Genomic DNA, 20,146 nt, shown 5'->3' with positions numbered 1-20,146 from the left:
AAACGACCGAAAAGGCCGTCTGCTAGCAGTCTAGTTGTTTCGGTTACGAGCCTAATAATCCAGCTCAATATCAAAATAACAGTTCTCCCCATTGATCGTCATACATTTCTTGTAACATTAGTAGTGAGAATTTAGTGATTCATCAAGACTTTGTTGTAGTCGATGATTTTCCTTATTCTTATTACTTGTCTGCTTGACAATGTACTAATGTGTTCGGGAGAATTCACATTATGATTAACAATAAGACGTTAAAGTTAGAGCAGTAACAGACTGTTGGAAAGTTGAATTAATTATTGTGGCATAATTAAGTCATTCTTCTATTTTCCTTTCACATGTAGAAACCGAACGGAAACGTGAACGTACGAACATGATTAAAAATATCGGTTTCAGCGTTAGTCTCAACATTTGGCTAATCAACATTTTTCGCTGGTTTATCAACAGAAACAAAGCAGCATTACCCTGATGGAGACAATAAGCACCATTGTCATATGGCTAGCTTCGACAATAGGCAATATAGCTCTATCTTGCCCGTATTTTTTATGCCAGGTAATGAATCCCTTATTAATTATAACTAAGCTGGTTCTGTCAAGATGACTGGATATTGTTCTAGTTCTCCATTTCTCTCTTTATGGACCCGAAACGCGTCGATCGGTGCGGCGTCTTGGCCAATATCCAGACATTTTGGTACAATGATTCCGCATTCTTCTGGAAACTTTATTATCAGCTTATTTTCTTAGTCTCTTTTGTGGTCGTTATTTGGGTCGTCCAGACCCTAACCCAAACCCTAACCCGTTTACAAGGCGCTATTGACGTACAAGGACCTGCTCAAAAGTTTGCTGGCTTGTAGAAAAGTCCTGCTTGCATTTCTAGCAAAAGAATCGCGTTTGGTTAGAAACGAAGGGGAAATTAATATTTCAAGGTTCGTAAGCAAGAAGATGAAAACTTCCGTGCTACAATTGATTTAAAAGAAGCCTTTGCAGCACACAATGCAAAACAACATCACGTTCTTAAAATCTGGAACTCGTCGTTACTATCACAGTACAGCTTTTCTTGAGCAAAGCTTAAAATTATTTGTTTAGGCCTCAAAGAAATAATGAGTAGCAGTACACTGATAGAGGTGTTTGGTCATATCGTGTTCAGTTTTACACGAGGAGTCACAGAGCACTACAACCCACAAGAACCTGAATACACGGCAGAGTCTTTTGGCTACGATCCTCTACAAAGCACAGGTCGAGAATGGTATTATCATCCTGTTGACGAGCTTATTTATCAAGAATACGGCGACAGAGAAGCCACAAGCTTGGACTATCTAGCGTCTAACCACCCAGATGTAAAGGTTATAAACGCGTGTTTGCCGGAGGAAAACGAAGAAACAGAGGAAGATCAACAAGATGAAGATAGAGCAATGGCTTGGAAGCGACTCAGACCATCCGCTCTCCAAACGGTTTGTAAATCAATGTACATTGGAGCTTTGATTTCTCTACTAACGGCCACCACTATAGGTTCAGTATACGTGTTGATCTCATACTTATGTAATAAAACTGTAAACAACTGTGAATTCTATCCGAAGAAGTCCATCCCATTAAATGTACAATGGATGAGATCAATTTCGCTTGTGATCCGTGGCGCTATTTTACAGCTTTCGTTTTTTACGGGCATGCTATTTCTTTTTCGTCCATATCAGTTAATGGGCGTGAAAAGGAAAGTCTTCTTGGTTTGCTGTTTTGAATATTGTTTGGAAACAGTTTACTTCATAGTTATACAAGTCCTGGGAATATCTCATTCTAAGCCATCTTCTTTACAACTGATTCCAGTTAACGTTATCAATGTAATTGGTCATTGTTTGAAAGTTTATTTTGTAACGAATCACTTCTGTATACGACGGACAAGGAGAAATCACGTCAAGTTTTTTCTTCAAATGACAGCTGGTCCCTTTTCTGTTTTAATTTTTGCTATTCCTGTGACTGAAATTATTTACCCAGCGTATAACAAACAAGGTAAGGATGGTAAACTTCTAATCGCACTTTTCTCTCCTCTCATTGGAGTCCTTCTCAAAGTACTCGTGCGAGTTTGTGTTCAGCGGTTATACTCGAAATGCATTCATCCGGGATATTCCTATTTCTTGTTAACACCACTGTATTGTTGCTCAGCGGTTCTTTTTCGAATTTTACAAGCGGATCTTGGTAGTTTGCAATCTATTGCTATTCTTGGAATAATTCACGGCGCTGCAGAAGTCATAGAACGAAGTACTATGGTTGTCATTGATCACATTCGTCATGTGATTTGCAAAAGAACATCAGCTCCTTGGGGAAGTTTTCGTACTCCTCGTCGTGAGAGACTGATGGCTGATATCGCTATCATCAGCATGTTGTATGAATCAACTGCTATAGTGTCTGTTAACGGATTACTGTACGTGTATCAATATATACACTTAAAAGACGATTCCCTTTCAGAGCTGCTACAGTCTTTTACTATCACAACCTCAGTTCAACTGGTGATCGAGTGGTTTTTCACCAGCGTCTCTCTAGCGATCGAGACTCGCTATCAAAATATAGCTGTCATGGCTGTTTGGCAAAGACGATGGAAAAGACACTTTTTAACAGCAACTGTTATTGCTGCTATGATAGCGTTATGGAGTACCAAACACCTTTTACCAGTTGTACACGATCGCTTTCACAAGTTCTCAAATCAGACTTGTACAATGCCTTTTAGTTGAAGTTAGCAAAACGCTCGAAAAAAACCTCCGTATAGCGCAGCACAATACAGTACAATACATTTGAGTTAAGTCTTATCTGAAACATGTGAATTTCATCTGTCCACTTTATTGATGCCGAAATTAGTTTTGCGTTTTAAAAATTGCCTGCCTTAAATACGGGGAGGCCTTTCCCGTTGAAACATTTTATAAACATAAAAATTAAAGGTGAAGAAAAAAAATACTGAGTTCAGCCACCATCAGATGAACATCAAGGCTCTAAAGCAATGTAATGACATCAAATATAAAACAACCACAACAGTCTGGGTTAGTTTAAAATCGCAATAAATGTTATTTTTCTTTAAGAGCAACTGTGGGAGGCGCGGTGGCTCAGCGGTGAGTGCGCTGGACTCTGAATCCAGCAGTCTGGGTTCTAGCCCTTGCCAGGGTCTTGATGTTATGTTCTTGGGCAAGACACTACTCTCACAGTGCCTTTCTCCACCCAGGTGTATAAATAGGTACCGGCAAGAGCCATAATCGGGGACGGAGACCGTAAGCGCGCGCCATTTCTAGTATTGGGGTTGTCCCCATGATATGGGACAATAATTCTATTTTTAGAACAAATTGCACCATCGCCTGCGGCACACACGCGTACATGCTGCGAGAATTTTTGCGGATGTCGCGCGGGGGAAATGGCGTCCGAAATTCCCGAAATTTTTTATGTTTTTGGCCCACAACTCAACGCGTTTACGTCTGTTGGAATTTTGCTTAAGTATTTTCGTCGTAAGTTGCTCCAGTTTGAGTGAAGTAAGACAGTGTCGAATTTAGGTATGTTCCGCTGTAAGCTTATATATATCGCTGACCAAGTTGTGTTCCGACGGATGCTTCTTTTACATGAGCTGTATATTACTCCACTTTAAATTTCACATATGTTGAAGGTTAACCGCTTTTCCATTACACAGCAAAAAACTAGCTGGATATATTTAGATATAGCAGAGCTTCAGGACTTCATAGTTTCCTAGTTTCTCTTGCACACGCTTGCGAGGAATTTGTCAGTCTATCGCGACCGAAAAGTAAAACAAAATAATTGCTAGTTTGAGTTTCGCTTGAATTGTAAGCAACGCTTGATGTTTCATCAAGGCCCAATAACTTTACGTCCGTAGATACTGCTCAGTTTTATTCGTGTAAAAATCCAGTAAATTCTCTGTTGTCGATGAATGAGAGCGCCCGCCGATGCGTGTTTTGTACAGTCAATAAACATGACAAATTGTACTTCCGCCGCTCTTTCGTGTGAAAGCGTACATCGAACTCAAACAATAACTCTACAGTTTTTAAATATGTTTAAGATTGATAAATGTTTGAGAACATATTAAAAGCTAAGCTGAAAATATGTGAATAAAGCAGAAATAATCAGCAAAGTTACGATGACGCTTTCTTTAATCAACTTGGAATAACGATTTCGATTTGGTTGATCGAGTTATCAAAACTCCTTGTCTATTTTCATTTTCGCAGTGTAAAACTTCACTATGCTTATGTTGAAGAAACACACATGATGTTAGTAGCCTTTTTTGCGTTCGTGAAATTTGTTACAGCATCTCAGCACAAAAGATAACGAAAGAAATCTTTGTCAAGACTTGTTGACAATTGAAAACACCGACTCGGACTTGAAACTGCACGAGCTGCACTATGCAAATGAGCTAATTGTACGCGTCAGACTTTCCTTTCAAAAACTTTTGCAAACTCACCAAACAAGCAGAAACAATAAGAAACCATCAAAACAGGTTTTTGTTACGACGAACCATTGTCTGAGAAACTCACAAATTAACTCGATACCAGAGTAGAGAGTTTTCTCGCTATATTCTTAAGACAGAACAAACGCAAAAACATACGCGTAAGCTCACAACTAGCGTGAGCAGATCTTATTTTTCATTCCCAGCGCGAGATTGAAGTCTTGTTTTCGACTCTGAGAAACCCACCTTTTCCGTTAGCTCAGAGCATAAAACTACATATAAGCGCCCTGGTTTGTATTCCCTGCCTTATTCCCTGCCATCGCTGTGAAAAATACGCAAGAGCATCTCTCAACTCTCACCATTTGATCACGCAACGTGACAACATCCACGCGAGAGCCCCCGACATGTGCGTGAATCCGCGCGGATATATGACGTCAGGATGGCGCAATTTGTTCTAAAAATAGAAAAATTGTCCCATATCATAGGTGCGCGCGAATCCCGAGACTTACGGTCTCCGTCCCCGATTATGGCTCCTGGTACCGGCGAATTTCATGCTGGAAGGTGACTCAATAATAAACTAGTTTCCCATCCGGAGATACGGGGGTGGTGGGGGGGGGGGGATGGGGTCGGGGGAGGGGAACAGAAATACTCCCAGTCGCTTGAAGCTAAATTGCCAACAAATAATGCTTAAAAAACACTTTAAATATATATATATTTTTAATTTGCAATAACACAAGGGAAACCAATGCTTACTTACAACACTAACTCTATTTACATTATATTGCTCTAATTATTTACACTATTTAAATTACAATGACTAAACGACTTACATTACTAACAAATACAGTTACACGATTTACACAACTAAGAAATACAGTGAAATACAGTTTGATTGCTTCTTGCTAATGATCAATTGCATAGATGACGTTATTAACAAGTACATGTTGCCGTGTGTCTATTCAGTAATTGATTACGGATGATGTCAAAGTGTGGTAGGAACATCAGTGACACACTCGGATACCGCCTTGTGTGCCACTTTTTTGACGTCATCTGTGATCAATCACTGAACAGACGCGCGGCAACATGGAATCTGCAATCCATGGGAACATTAGACTGCAAAACTGTCGTTTTTTTTGCAAACGCGAGCGACGGTCAATATTCGAACGAACGAACGAGGATCGCGCTTACGGCGCTTCGCGCCTTCCGAAAACGTCCGAAAACGACTGTTTTGCAGTCTATGGGAACATGGGTACTACAGCGGTCATGTAAGAGGATCTCCTTTTATCCCAACTCGCCTAGAACTGGATCAACTGAAAGTGTGTCGCATGTGTCGATTTCCCGGGGCTTTTCGATTTTGTTCTTGTCACCCGCGTCACCTGGCTACATAGCCATACGAGTTATCGTTGTTTCTGCTTTCCGCTTAGAGCCCGCGTTCTCGTCCGCATTCAATAGCAAACCGAGAACATAATTTCGGTAAATCAATCCTGGTTCTGTCCTTTAGCTAAGTTGAATCCGTTAGGTCTGTGTTAGGCGGCAACCACACTCCCATAGAATTCAGGATATTTGACGCGGGTCCCGCGAGTCCTTGCTGTGTAGAGAACGATTCCAGGATATTTTTCACAAGATTGAAGTCTACATCAACTGGAGTATCCTCTGCAGAATCCTCTTGACATTCACTTGTCAGGTTGTTTTGGGTGTGGCCAGTTCGTTGAGGTAGGTTCCCTCTCTAAAGTACAACAAAACAGAGCGAATACTTAACTAATGATTTACAGAATTTGCAAGAGGAATTTTCAATGATGCAGTGATGAAAGCGGTATTGCTAGCCAATCCAGTTTATCGACATCTTATACTGTGTACGGTGAACTAAAAAAAATATATATATATATATATATTTTTGTCAGCTATAAGAACGTTCTGAAACGAAAATGTTCTTCACAGTCTAAAGTAACTTAGTTACGGGATTCAAATGGGATTCAAACGGGATTCAAACCCACACGAACTTTTCAATACTGTTGTGATGATCAACAAACTGAGTTAATATCAAGCCGTTAGGGTCACTGACAAACACTCCTCTTTTCCATCCTTTCATTGACATTTGCCAACCACTTCCAGTGGCCAAACCCCTCAACCAGCTGAACTCATACCGGCCCTGTATGATAGAAATCACTTGTTTAATTCTTATTCGGATTTCTTCCTTTTTTTCACTGACTTTCATCATTAGCTAAAAATGTACTGTTTTGCTCATCTCATGCAGCGTCCACACTACGCCAGAGAAATTTGAAAACGCAGCTTCATTTATATGGTTAGGCCTACTGTCCACACAAATCCGTCACAAAAACGGAGCTTTTCCAAAACGCTCTACGAATCGGAGGAATTTGAAAACGCCCGCTTTTCGTTTTCGTGTGGATGGAAAACATTGAAAACACAGCTTTTCGAAAACGATGGCGTCACGATAATCACGTGATTTCCCTGGCCGAAATCCAAAATGACCGGTGATTGTTGCGTTTTCAAATTCCTCCGGCGTAATGTGGACAGGGCATCAACGAGTGGTCCAAAAATCCCGAGCAAAATGTTAACAAATCACAGTAAAGTATTGCCAATCAGATGCAAACCAATTCTAATCAAGTTGTGGCGAGCGCAACATTTTCCGCGCTTTACACTGGCTACAGCTCCGGCTACACGTTCTTGCCTCGAGTTTTGATAGGTTTATTGCACAGTTTGCCTCCGTAAGGGTCGGCTGTAGTTGTCAGCTTCACGCGTCCACAAGACAGAAGAACAGCAATACTTGAGATTAAAAACATATTTACCTTTCCAAAACTCTCTCCTATAGACGTCTGCGCTGATTCCTCATCCATTTGATCCATGTACGACTTCATTTCTTTGTCTTTGCCTCTTGACGAAGTACTTGCTTTAACCCCTAACAACAGTGAAAGATCACTTTTTACTTCAATCGAGTTAGCTGAAAACCTGCTTACAAAAATCGCTATTTAAGTCAGGAAAGGTAGGTATATGAATAAGAAGTAACTTATTTACGTCGGACATGTTATTTGATCGCACATATTTCTACAGTAATTAAAAGCACGTTGGGTAGGGAAAAAAACCATCAAAACAAACTAACAAACAAACAAAAACTGTTCTGAATGTACAGGAGAGTTGTTGTTATTCGCATTCAATGTTCAAGACACATTTCAAGTAAGGGTACGCTCAGAAACAGGCCGTACTTGTTCCTGGTCCCGTTAATGTGTACACCTTGTCAAAATCTTCCGCGTTTGTAAGTATTTCCGGCGCGAAGGAATGAATTAATCTGACGAATTGCGCGTAAGCACAAACTCTCTACTTTAATTACTATAGCCACTAGCTCTCAATTCATGCGGGGTCGCTTTCGGATTGCATCCGCGTTTATCTACCTAACCATAATAATTTCCTAACTTACCTACACTTGTGCAATAGCAAATGCCAGAGTAGACCATGAGATTGAGAAAGCTCATGGTCTCAGGCTCTCCGATTAAAGATATGATATGATAAAACACCAAATTCTTCTTAGGAAAAAACTAAAATTGTAGAAAAGTAAGAAGAATTTTGATGCTCATGATACTAACCTTGTTCATTTCATTCTCCTCTCCTGAGTAAGTCTCCATATCTTCATCGTCACTATCAGACTCGCTGGCATCGTCACGCTAATGGATTCCACGTCCTGAGAGTGAAAGATTTGAACAGTTGTCTTTAACAAATTGCTTATACAAACATGTAGACTTCAAACAACTATATTTTGTTTTCTCCTAGATTCTCGAGCAAGAAGCCAAAAAAAAAAACAAAAAACAAAAAACGTGTAACGACGTTCCTGTCATTTTTCATAGGGAGAAATACCAGGCAGTGGTCGCACTCAATAGAATTCGATTTACGGTAGCAAAAGTTAGGTTTCTGTAGTGTGAAGCGAGTCAGAGCTTTGCAGCCGGCTCAAAGAGATTTTAACACCTGGGTGGAGTGAGGCACTGACGGAGTAACACAGCGGCCAGCGTTTGAAACTGGACATCTTGTTCCGGAGTTCAGTCCATTAAAGAAGCTGAGTCTTCTTCTGGCCACGTGCAAAATTGCCTTTAAATTGACGGAAACCTCAAAATAGTAGTTTATTAAGATAGAAAAGCACCAAAGAAGTAATAATAAACCATTAAGGAACAAGGATGGTTAAAGATGGAGAAGATTGACACGGATACAGGAAACGATGAACTTGAAAAATTTAAGCTAAACTTTGCAAGATGCGCAAACCGTGAAGTAGCTCCTTTAATCATTACATCATGGCGACTACCAGATGTTAGAAACGGGAACCTTTGTAACTTACAAACACAGTGCGGCATCGACTTACGCAGCTGCATCGAACAAAGAGTAAAATTTATCGTGAGTTCACCCTGAAAGTTCACACACTTCTCACTCTTGATGTCTAGCAAGGTAACCTTTGTTGAAAACTGGGGACAATTCCACTTCTCTTTCAGCAAGTGATTATAGAGTACGATTGGTTTTTAATGGTGCCATGAAGCGCGTAATGAAAATTCTAAAAAAGAGAAATTCGAAAATTGTTGAATCGAATGGTGTTTCGTTTCAAAGACTTACTGCTTGGTATAGAAACGACGTCAGCTTTTGATTTTGGCCAATCAGCTGTTAGCTGTTTTCTGGCGTCCGCAAGATTTCGCGCACTTTTGGCGGGTGGCATTTTGTGACAACATATTTCCGTCTTTTTGTTCCCCTTCTTATAATCTCCCCTTTCAAGCATAAATGTTTGAAAGGACTGTCTCTCTATCTCCTATATTTAGCCTGTTTCGTTTTCTTTTGTTCAAGTAGCAGTGAAAGAAAAAGATTGTTCACTCCCATATTCAAGAGCTGGCCGGGCCCGTAAACAAACTGAACAATCTCTTTCAAAGCTTTCAGCGTCTTCGCTTTCCTTGAAATCTGGCCTCAGAACTTTCTTTTCCGAATGAAGGCGTTCCTTTTCATAATATATGGTGACGCAATTCGTAACGTTCAGTAAATCACAATCGCGGCCATTCGGTGTGGCCATCTTGGCCAAAACAAACCAAGCGCTCTGGAAAAGGTCGAAAGACTAGAAAAACTAGAAAGGATCGGGGGACACTGGTCAATAACAATTTATGAGGTCACTTAAGAATTGAAATCCTGTATCCCGCGCTTTTCCGCTTGCGAATCCCGCATCCCAACCCCATAAAAACACGAAATCCCGCTCCCGCTCGTAATTGCAATTCCCGCTTCTCGCCCCTGTTTTCAGCTCAAATCCCAAATATCAAGGCGAAAAAGAGCCAAATCCCGCATCCCGCCAAACCTATTGGGGACCCTCCAATCATGATTGTTTCGTCGGCTTGTATGTGATGCATCAATGTGCCTCACCTAACAGGCTTCCCACGGTGTCCATAAAAGAGTCGGCATCAAGATGAACCTCTTCATCTTGACAATCCCTGAAATAAAACACCCAATAATGTCAGGCACGCGTTCATGTCACCCTCGAGCGTGAGGGTGACTTGAGCGTGACATGAGCTCATGTCACGTTTCCGAACTTACAATATCTCTACTCCCCACGAAGGAGACGCTATCCAGTCACATTCCTGGGGTGGAGAGAGGCACTGTGAGAGTAAAGCGTCTTGCCCAATGCAAGAACACAACACAATGTCCCCGGCCAGGACTCAAACCCAGGTCTAGCGCATTAATCATGAGGCCACCGCGCTTAATGATTTTCTTGAGATTCTTCAAGATTTCATAAATTGGTGACAAATAAAAAGTTTTCAAAGAGCTACACAAGCACTTTTTTTGAGCGCTGCGAGGTCCATGACATACTGAACATGGCTGAAGGAGAGGAAGGCAACAGGTATAAGAGAAAATGATGAAACAATCCGTTTACCGTGGGAATTCTGCTCCCTCGTAACTGGAAACTTTGTCTACGAATGAGTTCAAACTGCGTGTCACCGAATCCAAGTCTACCGAGGTTTCCTGAGTAAAAAGAAAGACGTCAATTTGAGAACATGGAATGACAGGCACTTTAAAGTGACTTTAAAAAATTCATCAACATTTTACAATTAGAAGTGTACCGCAACGTGAACAACTTGATTATGGTAATAAGTCGTGCTCGATTCGAGACTTAAATATTCCCCTTCTCTCCCGGGGTATGTGATATTTTGAATTTTTGGTTGGTCAAATTCCCATCCGCAGGGCCATAGTGGTATTCAAGAACCCCTACCCCCGGGATATTCATAACAGAAATGAGAAATGGAAAGTAATGTACTCTGGTAAAGGAAAATAAAAGAGAAATCGCCCTGAAACACGCGTTTGCTACTTCCACAAAGTCGCAGGTATTGGTTCTATATTATTAAAATATAAAAGTGATTAAGTTTTCACAAGCAAAATTATATACTAAAAGGTTATACAAAGCTTTTGACGATCTTTCTTTTAGAGCCACAACGTTATAAGGACGGTGTGGTCCCTTGAGGTTTCCTAACTTCAGCAACTGTTTCAAATTTCCCGTGACCCCTCCTAATAACAACCACGGACGTCAAACTCCCAACCCTCAAGACACATCAACTAGTCAAATACCCGGGGGGTGTTGATGTGTGAAGCGATGACCAAAGGGAGGGGCTTATATCGGGAACTCTTATTTTACTCTCGAACCGATGAGGCTCGATTTCCACCGCTCTCACAAGTCCGGTCCACTTTCCTCCCCGAACCTAGAGCCGATAGGCATATATGTGTCAGGCGGGAGATGGGGGATAAGGTAAAACGAATTCCACTGTATAACGTGCACTTTTGCAAGCACTTACAATGCTTTTCGCTGTATTTCCAACCGCGAGCTCGCCAGTTTCTTTCGAATTCGGATCGCTGTATTTCGATAGCATGTTCTCTACATCCTCGTCGGTCAAGTTTAACCAGCTATCGTCTGCAGTCATAAGACAAAGTAACATTAAGGGAACGATAAATACATTTTTAAAGGAGTGAAAACGTTTTCTGGATAAAAAGATTTAGAAACATAAGCTTTCGGCTATCAGTCCACAGCCTTTCACAAATAAAATATGTGTCATTTTTATTCGTGAAAGACTAATAGCTTATGTTGTTAAGAGTGCCTGCCTGTAAAAATCAGACAAATTCTTAATTTCGCGGCAAGGGTCGAAAATTCGATTTCGCTCATATTCTTATGGTAGATAGGCTAGGGCATGACAAAAACTACTGGATAGTTTTTTTGGCAAAATATCCTTTTATTTCAAAGAAATATGCAAATTACCAAATTCCGTTAAAATCGTCATTTGACGCACCATTTTATTACACAAGTTTGAGAGCCTCGCATGCAAAACCACATCATTCTTCCGTCTTTAAAACACTCAAATATTTTTGGGCAATGTTTAAATGTGTACTGGGTTGATTTTAGGGAATGTTGCGTTGTCTTTTTGGGTGCAAAATAATTAAATTTCGAAGACATGTATTTCATTCACTTAAAAGTACTTCGTGAATATAATTAATTTTCACCATGTGCGAAACCTTCAAATGGATCAAGCTTCTGGTGGTTGAATCGCAGAAGGATGGTCTACAGATTCCTGTAAAAATTTCTTTGGGCAAATGATTGTGAGCGACGCGAGAGCTTTTCAAAGTTGCGCCAAAATGCAAATATTTGACTATCCGTCGTCAAATTTCAATTTACGGGCTAGACGTATATTTTAGCATGCGCCACACGACTTGACCTATAATAAGTTGAAATAGACACAGAGCTGATAATTTCGAAATGTTCTAACCTTATTTGTTGGTAAAGGCAGATCCAAAGCCGATTTGACGTGTTTCTAGTCGATCTCTCACCATTCGTCGCAGATAAAGCAGAAGTTTGCTATTGTTTACACAAGGTTAAAGTCCGATGTACATCGCCTACTGTCAACCTATTATTGGTCGAATACTATGAATCTGTGACCATCTTTCTGCGCTTATGAACATCACTGCATCTAAGTCTAAAACGGCTAAGTCATTTGAAGATAGTTGCTTGCTTTACGCTTCGCCAAAATATTGCGTTTGATCGATTGCTGACCATTGCTGATAAGCGTGTGGGCGCAGCACAATCTTACAGCCGTTATTTGTTCGTCACGCAATGCTGTCACGGCATATGCTGCACATTTTGATCTGTTTTGTATAGAGCACTCTCAGGATAAGTGAAACAATTTAATCATTGTTCATCTGTTCATTCATATATGTAATAATATGTGTACATTTATATAATCGTGTTCTATAGTGTACGTGGCGTCGGTTCAAATCACGTTTGTTGTACGTTCTGACGTTTCAGACAACAGCTGATAAAGCTAGTGCCTGTACTCTCTAGAATTTTAAGAAAATCGCCATAAACAAATTATAGATCAATGAAGCAAGAACTAGCTGAAATAAAAATAGGAAATCACAACGAGTCTAATTCGTGAGAAAAACAGACTAAATTTAATTAGTAATTACGTGAGCCATGTCGTTTTATTTGGCGTATTTTGTTTGCTTAGTGGCGAGGCATTGGCATGTAACAGAAAATGGTGGACTGTTGTCAATACAGTCCAAAATTATCGTCAATAAAATATTGTAAATAAAACACCTATTGACCGGTTACCTCCGCGGCCACCATTTGGTCATTCCGATAAGGGTTTCATTATTGTCTTTACTCTTATTAAGCGGCCACCCAAAATTTAAGAACTTTGTTTCGGAAAGGGCGATGGCAGATAGGAGTCTGAAATTGAAGGTGCATGACGAGTGATAATTCAAACACACGTCTATCATGATTGTCTTGAATTGACTCCATGTTCACCAAGAAATTTATAGCCCGACAGTGAAAAATTAAATATTCAAGGTACACCAACCTCTATTTAAGCGGCTAGCCCCATTAAGCGGTCACCACCCATTTCCCGGAGGGTAGCCCACTGTACTACATGTAAACCAAAAATAATTGGAAAGCGCGAAAAGACCTAGGTATGAGTTTAGCGTTACAGTATTACGCAGGGCATGTAGGTAGCGGTGGTCGAGTAAAAGATAACAACAGGGGAAATGGTAAACTATTCATTCTTTCCATTTCCTAATTCAATCTCTTCCTACTGAACAGGATTGTGTGCTCCCAGTGATTCCAAGCCTTACGGAGCCTTACGTATTAGGATAGAAATTGTCCTACCCCTACCCCCTAAAATGGGATGACAGCATTGCGTGACGAACAAGGAACCGCGGATTCAACCCATCAAACCATGATGATCAAACGTAATAGTTTGGTGTAGGGCAAAGCAAGCAACTATCTACAAATGACTTAGCCGTTTTTGACTTAGATGCAGTGGTGATCATATGTATCGAAAGAGGGTCACAGATTCATGGTATTCGACCGTTAAATAAGTTGACAGATGGCGATGTACATCGGACGTTATGTAAACAAAAGCAAACTTCTGCTTTATGAGCGACGAATGGTGAGAGATCGACTAGAAACACGTCAAATCGGCTTTGGACCTGCCTTTTACAGCAAATGAGGTTAGAAAATTTCGAAATTATCAGCTCTCTCTCTATTTCAACTTAACATAGGTCAAGTCATGTGGCGCATGCTAAAATAAACGTCTAACCCGTATATTGAAATTTGACGACTGATGGTCAAATATTTGCATTTTTGACGTACTTTGAAAGCTCTCGCGTCGCCCACAATCATTTGCCCAGAGAAATTTTTACAGGAATCTGTAGACCATCCTTCTGCGATTCAACCACCAGAAGCTTGATCCATTTGAAGGTTTCGCACATGGTGAAAATTAATTATATTCACGAAGTACTTTTAAGTGAATGAAATACATGTCTTCGAAATTTAATTATTTTGCACCCAAAAAGACAACGCAACATTCCCTAAAATCAACCCAGTACACATTTAAAACATTGCCCAAAAATATTTGAGTGTTTTAAAGACGGAAGAATGATGTGGTTTTGCATGCGAGGCTCTCAAACTTGTGTAATAAAATGGTGCGTTAAATGACGATTTTAACGGAATTTGGTAATTTGCATATTTCTTTGAAATTAAAGGATATTTTGCCAAAAAAACTATCCAGTAGTTTTTGTCATGCCCTAGCCTATCTACCATGAAAATATGAGCGAAATCGAATTTTCGACCCTTGCCGAGTTATTTTCCATTTTTATGGAGAGGGACTCTTAAATCGTTTTAGCCAGAGAACGTTTTCACTTCTTTTCAAATATGTCTTATCCTGGTTACAGCTCTATTTTTACTAAAAAATAAATAAGGTTAGTTCCGAATGGAAAGTCATCCCACTCTCCATCATAAAAGGCCCTTTCAGCTGTCTCAATGGTGACGCTAAGAAATATGATATGCGCACTTGAACATAACTAGCAAATGAACAGAAATTTCCTGCAATACTAAAAGACGCCACTGAATACTAAAAGCCTGTTAAACTCCCCGTCAAAACGGCTCAAAATAACAATTTTTGAAATGATATTCATTTCTCCGTAATATCCTGTCACTGTTTACGCAGAAGTACACAACCTCTAGCGACAGCTTGCGAACAATGCCTCTAGGTACGATCCTGTTTCAGTCCTATTTCCTGTTTCACTTGCGGTGCTCGAGGCTCCACTGCTTGCAATTCGTTTCTCTCTCCATAAACAGGAACTCCAGTGAGTACGGATCGAAAGTTTCCCCGTCCGTACAGCCATTTTTAAGTATGCGTTGGACAGGCCTGTTCGATAAGATAAACGACCGAAAAGGCCGTCTGCTAGCAGTCAAGTTGTTTCGGTTACGGGCCAAATATCCAGCTCAATACCAAAATATCAAATCTCCCGACTGATCGTCATACATGCCTTGTCACATTAGTTGTGAGAATTTAGTGATTAATCAAGACGTTATTGTAGTTGACGATTTTCCTTATTCTTATTACTTGTCACTGATGTTGTGAGGAAAATTTATGTTACGATTACCCCTACGACGTTAAAGTTGAAGCAGTAAAAGACTGTTGGAAAGTTAAATTCTGCCACCTTTGCTTTCCTCGAAACTAGCTGACAGCGAGTCCCTATCAGACAACCAATAACAGAGCTATACATGAACTATGAAATTTGCTAGAACATTTCTTTGCACCTATAGAAAGTCAAAAAGTAATACATTATCAGTCATTTAAACTTATTTATTTATTGCGGCACAATTAAGTCATTCTTCTATTTTTCTTTTCACATCTTGAAACCGAACGGAAACGTGAACGTACGAACATGACTAAAAATTTAAGCCTAAACAGCTAAAACCCAGAATAGGAGAAACGTTGAGACTAACGCTGAAACCAATATTTTTAACCATTAAAGATTGAAGCGCATAAAAATGAGCATAAGCCATTGTCAGGCTAATCAACTTTTTTTGCTGGTTTATCAACAGAAACAAAGCTAGCCATTATTATGAGGCTACCTTCCCGAATGAGCAATATGGCTCTATCTTGCACGTGTTTTTTTTATGCCACATAATAAATCCCTTATTGACCAAGCTTGTTTGGTCAAGATGACTGGATATTGTTCTAGTTTTTCATTTCTGTCTTTATGGGCCCGAACAGCGTCGGTGCAACGTCTTGGCCGAGATCCAGACATTTTGGCCTCACGCTTTTAAACTAAAGAATCCGTTTACAATGATTCCGAAATCTTCTGGAAACTTTACTATCAACTTATTTCCTTAGTATCTTTCGTAGTCGTTATTTCCTAACCCTAACGCTAACATAGGACATGGCCTTAGTTTACGTTTACAAGGCGCTATCGACGCACAGAGAACTGCTAAAACGTTTGTTGGCTTGTAAAAAAGTTTTGGCTGCATTCCTAGCGAAAGAATCACGTTTCACGTAGGGGCCAAACCACCCTCTAAATGTTTCGTCAGTTCTTGGGTATTTCACATTATTTCGCATTACTTAAAAAGTATTGACTCTTTCTACACCAAACTTGGCAGATGAGCAGGAGACCTATTGCCAATTATATTTACTTGAAAAATGTCAGTAAATGTCAAAGTTGTGACGTCACAGTGATGACGTCATGTTTTTTGCCACTTTTGAAGTTTTTAATATGCATATGTTTTACAACGTGTTCGAAAGAGGACATCAAGGGGAGTTGAAACCTGAAAAGAATTTTTCCATATCACAAAAATTAAATAAAATATGGCATTTTTAAATATGAAAAATAACTCTGCAAAATATGGGGTCCCCCCCTTGAGAAAAATCCTCAAATTGGAGCCGTAATTTTGTTCCATCAAATGCGGCTATGTTGCACATGTGATGTGCCAGATGACTAAAGCAAAAATAAAGAAGAAAATCGGAATAAAAAATATCCTTCTAGTGTTATTGCGTTAAAACTAGTTTTGTTACGTCATAACCTATGACGTCACCCGTTTTTTTACTGTTAATACCATCCTAACAAAGCCGAAAATCAAATTTCTAAAACCATACGATTTTTGACAACATCAAGCTTTCTATTTTTCTAGATTATTAGCCTTCCTGGAATAAAACTGAAAAAAATAAACCAGAGAGACTGACTTAAGAAGGACAGTATGGTTAAGCAAATTCCGGGGGGAACAGCAAAAAAATATTTAACTTACCATATCTCAAAAAATAATCATCACAGCAAAAAACGGTTTCCGGCATTTTACTCCTAAAGTCAAGGCCTTTCCAATGACATAATCTTTTTATCAGATTTTACAAAAAATTATAGCACGTTTTGGTGACGTCATCAATTATGACGTAATAATCTGACATTTTGTCACAACTTCCAAATTAAAATAAACTGGAGAACAAAGAAAGCTCATCTGCCAAACTTGTTCAGAAATATATAAACCAAGCAAATATAGCTTTCATGAAACATTAGCGGGGTGGTTTGGCCCTACGTGTTTGGTTAGAAACGAAGCAAAAATAAATATTTCAAGGTTCGTAAGCAAAAAGATAAAAACTTTTCGTGCCACAATTGATTTAAAAGACGCCTTTGCAGCACACAATACCAAACAACACCACACGTTCTTAAACTCTGTAACTCATCGTTAATATCACAGTTTAGTTTTTTTTAGGAAATCCAAAACTATTTATTTCAATCTCCTAGCAATAATGAGTAGCAGTACGCTGTTAGAGGTGTTTGGTCATATCGTGTTCAGTTTTACACGAGGAGTCACAGAGCACTACAACCCACAAGAACCTGAATACACAGCAGAGTCTTTTGGCTACGATCCTCTACAAAGCACAGGTCGAGAATGGTATTATCATCCTGTTGACGAGCTTATTTATCAAGAATACAGCGACAGAGAAGCCACAAGCTTGGATTATCTAGCGTCTAACCACCCAGATGTAAAGGTTATAAACGCGTGTTTGCCGGAGGAAAACAAAGAAACGGAGGAAGATCAACAAGATGAAGATAGAGCAATGGCTTGGAAGCGACTCAGACCATCCGCTCTCCGTACAGTTTGTAAATCAATGTACATTGGAGCTTTGATTTCACTACTAACGGCCACCACTATAGGTTCAGTATACATGTTGTTCTTCTACTTATGTAACAAAACTGTAAACAACTGTGAATTTCATCCAAAGAAGTCCATTCCATTAAAAGTACAATGGATGAGATCAATTTCGCTTGTGATTCGTGCCGCTATTTTACAACTTTCGGGTTTTTTGACCATGCTACTTCTTTTCCGTCCATATCAGTTATTGGGCGTGAAAAGGAAAGTCTTCTTGGTTTGCTGTTTTGTATCTTCTTTGGAAACATTTTATCTCATAACTCTACAAGCCCTGGGAATATCTCATTCTAAGCCATCTTCTTTACAACTGATTCCAGACAACGTTATTACTGTCATCAGTGTATGTTTGCAAGTTTATTTTGTAACGAATCACTTCTGTATACGACGGACAAGGAGAAGTCGCGTCAAGTTTTTCTTTCAAATGACAGTTCCCCCCTTTTCTGTAATAATTCTTGCAGTTCCTGTGGGTTTTATTATTTACCCAGCGTACAACAAACAAGGCAAGGATGGTAAACTTCTAATCGCACTTTTCTCTCCTCTCATTGGCGTCTTTCTCAAAGTACTTGCGCGAATTTGTGCTCAACGGTTATGCTCGAAATGTATTCATCCGGGATATTCCTATGTGTTACTAACACCGCTGTATTATTGCTCAGCGGTTCTTTTTAGAGTTTTACAAGCGGATCTTGGCAGTTTACAATCTATTGGTGTTCTTGGAATAATTCACGGCGGTGTAGAAGTCATAGAGCGAAGCACTATGGTTGTCATTGATAACATTTGTCATGTGATTTGCAAAAGAACATCAGCTCCTTGGGGAAGTTTTCGTACTCCTCGCCGTGAGAGACTGATGGCTGATATCGCTATCATGAGCATGCTGTATGAATCAACTGCTATAGTGTCTGTTAACGGATTACTGTACTTGTATCAATATATATACTTAAAAGACGATTCCCTTTCAGAGCTGCTACAGTCTTTTGTTATCACAACTTCAGTTCAACTGGTGATCGAGTGGTTTTTTACCAGCGTCTCTCTAGCGATCGCGACTCGCTATCAGAATATAGCTGTCATGGCTGTTTGGCAAAGACGATGGAAAAGACACTTTTTAACAGCAACTGTTATTGCTGCTATAGTAGCGTTATGGAGTACCAGACACCTTTTACCAATTGTACACGATCGCTTTCACAAGTTCTCAAATCAGACTTGTACAGTGCCTTTTAGTTGAAGTTAGCAAAACGCTAGAAAAAAACCTCCGTATAGCGCAGCACAATACAGTACAATACATTTGAGTTAAGTCTTAACTGAAACACGTGAATTTCATCTGACCACTTTATTGATGCCGAAATTAATTTTGCGTTTTAAAAATTGCCTGCCTTAAATAGGGGGAGGCCTTCCCCGTTGAAACATTTTATAACATAAAAATTAAAGGTGAAGAAAAAATACTGAGTTCAGCCACCATGGGGTGGGGGGAGGGGAACAGAAATACTCCCAGTCGCTTGAAGCTAAATTTCCTTTTTTGCCAACAAATAATGCTTAAAAAACACTTTAAATATATATATTTTTTAATTTGCAATAACACAAGGGAAACCAATGCTTACTTACAATACTAACTCTATTTACATCATATTGCTCTAATTATTTACACTATTTGAATTACAATGACTAAACGACTTACATTACTAACAAATACAGTGACGACAAGGGGCAAAGAAAAAAAAAACTGAGAAGAAAAATAGCTAGTTATCATTACAGCTTGAGGTTGTAGTACAGAAACATAAAAAACAGACCAAAGGCATGTGGTATATTAAAAGTAAAATGAGTTATGCATCTGACAGGAGATTAGAAATAGATTAATGGGTAGGGTTTATCACCGCGGTTTGTGTTTTGTTTCTTCTAAAGCTACGATGGCCAAGGAAAAAGAGTGTTTACGATTTGGTCTATGAGCGGTATGGCCATGAGACGTTAAAAATCGTCAGAGATTATGAGAAAGATCTCTCACGCTTCAACAAGGTAACACTGGACATTGGGTTCTTACAGAAATGTAAACTGTTCCACATTTTCCCTAAATTTCTCAATTTCAAGCTTAGTCAACGGGAATTTCAAGACACGCGAGCTTGTCGCCGTTTCAAGGAGGAACTGTTGAGTTATGAACTGAAGCAAAAGGCTTTCTCTCGACGCAACTACAAGCAGTCCTATGAATCTTCGCGTTCCTCTCTTAAAGCTACCTTATCA

The 20,146-nt window shown here is 39.6% G+C and overlaps 4 protein-coding genes across 4 annotated transcripts in view; 3 read left to right on the top strand and 1 right to left on the bottom strand.

Annotated features, from left to right (window-relative positions):
• The first annotated feature begins 1,020 nt into the window (after positions 1 to 1,020).
• LOC145490268 (uncharacterized) lies at positions 1,021 to 2,858 on the top strand. Its single transcript, XM_081469394.1, has one exon. It carries the CDS (start codon positions 1,094 to 1,096, stop codon positions 2,714 to 2,716), a length of 1,623 nt encoding a protein of 540 aa, XP_081325520.1. The 5' UTR covers positions 1,021 to 1,093; the 3' UTR covers positions 2,717 to 2,858.
• Positions 2,859 to 5,359: 2,501 nt separating this feature from the next.
• Positions 5,360 to 10,243, bottom strand: LOC145491063 (protein ecdysoneless homolog). The gene is made up of 4 exons (XM_081470208.1): positions 10,229 to 10,243; positions 9,817 to 9,884; positions 7,230 to 8,116; positions 5,360 to 6,148 (listed from the first exon to the last, which is right to left on the bottom strand). Exons 3-4 carry the CDS (start codon positions 7,296 to 7,298, stop codon positions 5,924 to 5,926), a joined length of 294 nt encoding a protein of 97 aa, XP_081326334.1. The 5' UTR covers positions 7,299 to 8,116; positions 9,817 to 9,884; positions 10,229 to 10,243; the 3' UTR covers positions 5,360 to 5,923.
• Positions 6,112 to 20,146, top strand: part of LOC145491062 (uncharacterized) — a 57,934-nt gene continuing 43,899 nt past the window's right edge. Inside the window, exon 1 of the mRNA XM_081470207.1 lies at positions 6,112 to 6,135. The gene's annotated coding sequence lies outside the window, so the exon portion shown is untranslated. The remainder of the gene's footprint in view (positions 6,136 to 20,146) is intronic.
• Positions 17,280 to 19,591, top strand: LOC145491011 (uncharacterized). The gene has a single exon (XM_081470141.1). It carries the CDS (start codon positions 17,517 to 17,519, stop codon positions 19,137 to 19,139), a length of 1,623 nt encoding a protein of 540 aa, XP_081326267.1. The 5' UTR covers positions 17,280 to 17,516; the 3' UTR covers positions 19,140 to 19,591.

This window comes from Orbicella franksi, chromosome 6, assembly GCF_964199315.1.
Source record: "Orbicella franksi chromosome 6, jaOrbFran1.1, whole genome shotgun sequence".
NCBI lineage: Eukaryota > Metazoa > Cnidaria > Anthozoa > Scleractinia > Merulinidae > Orbicella > Orbicella franksi.
The sequence above is the reverse complement of the archived record's forward strand: the minus strand, read 5'-3'. Positions and strand labels throughout refer to the sequence as shown.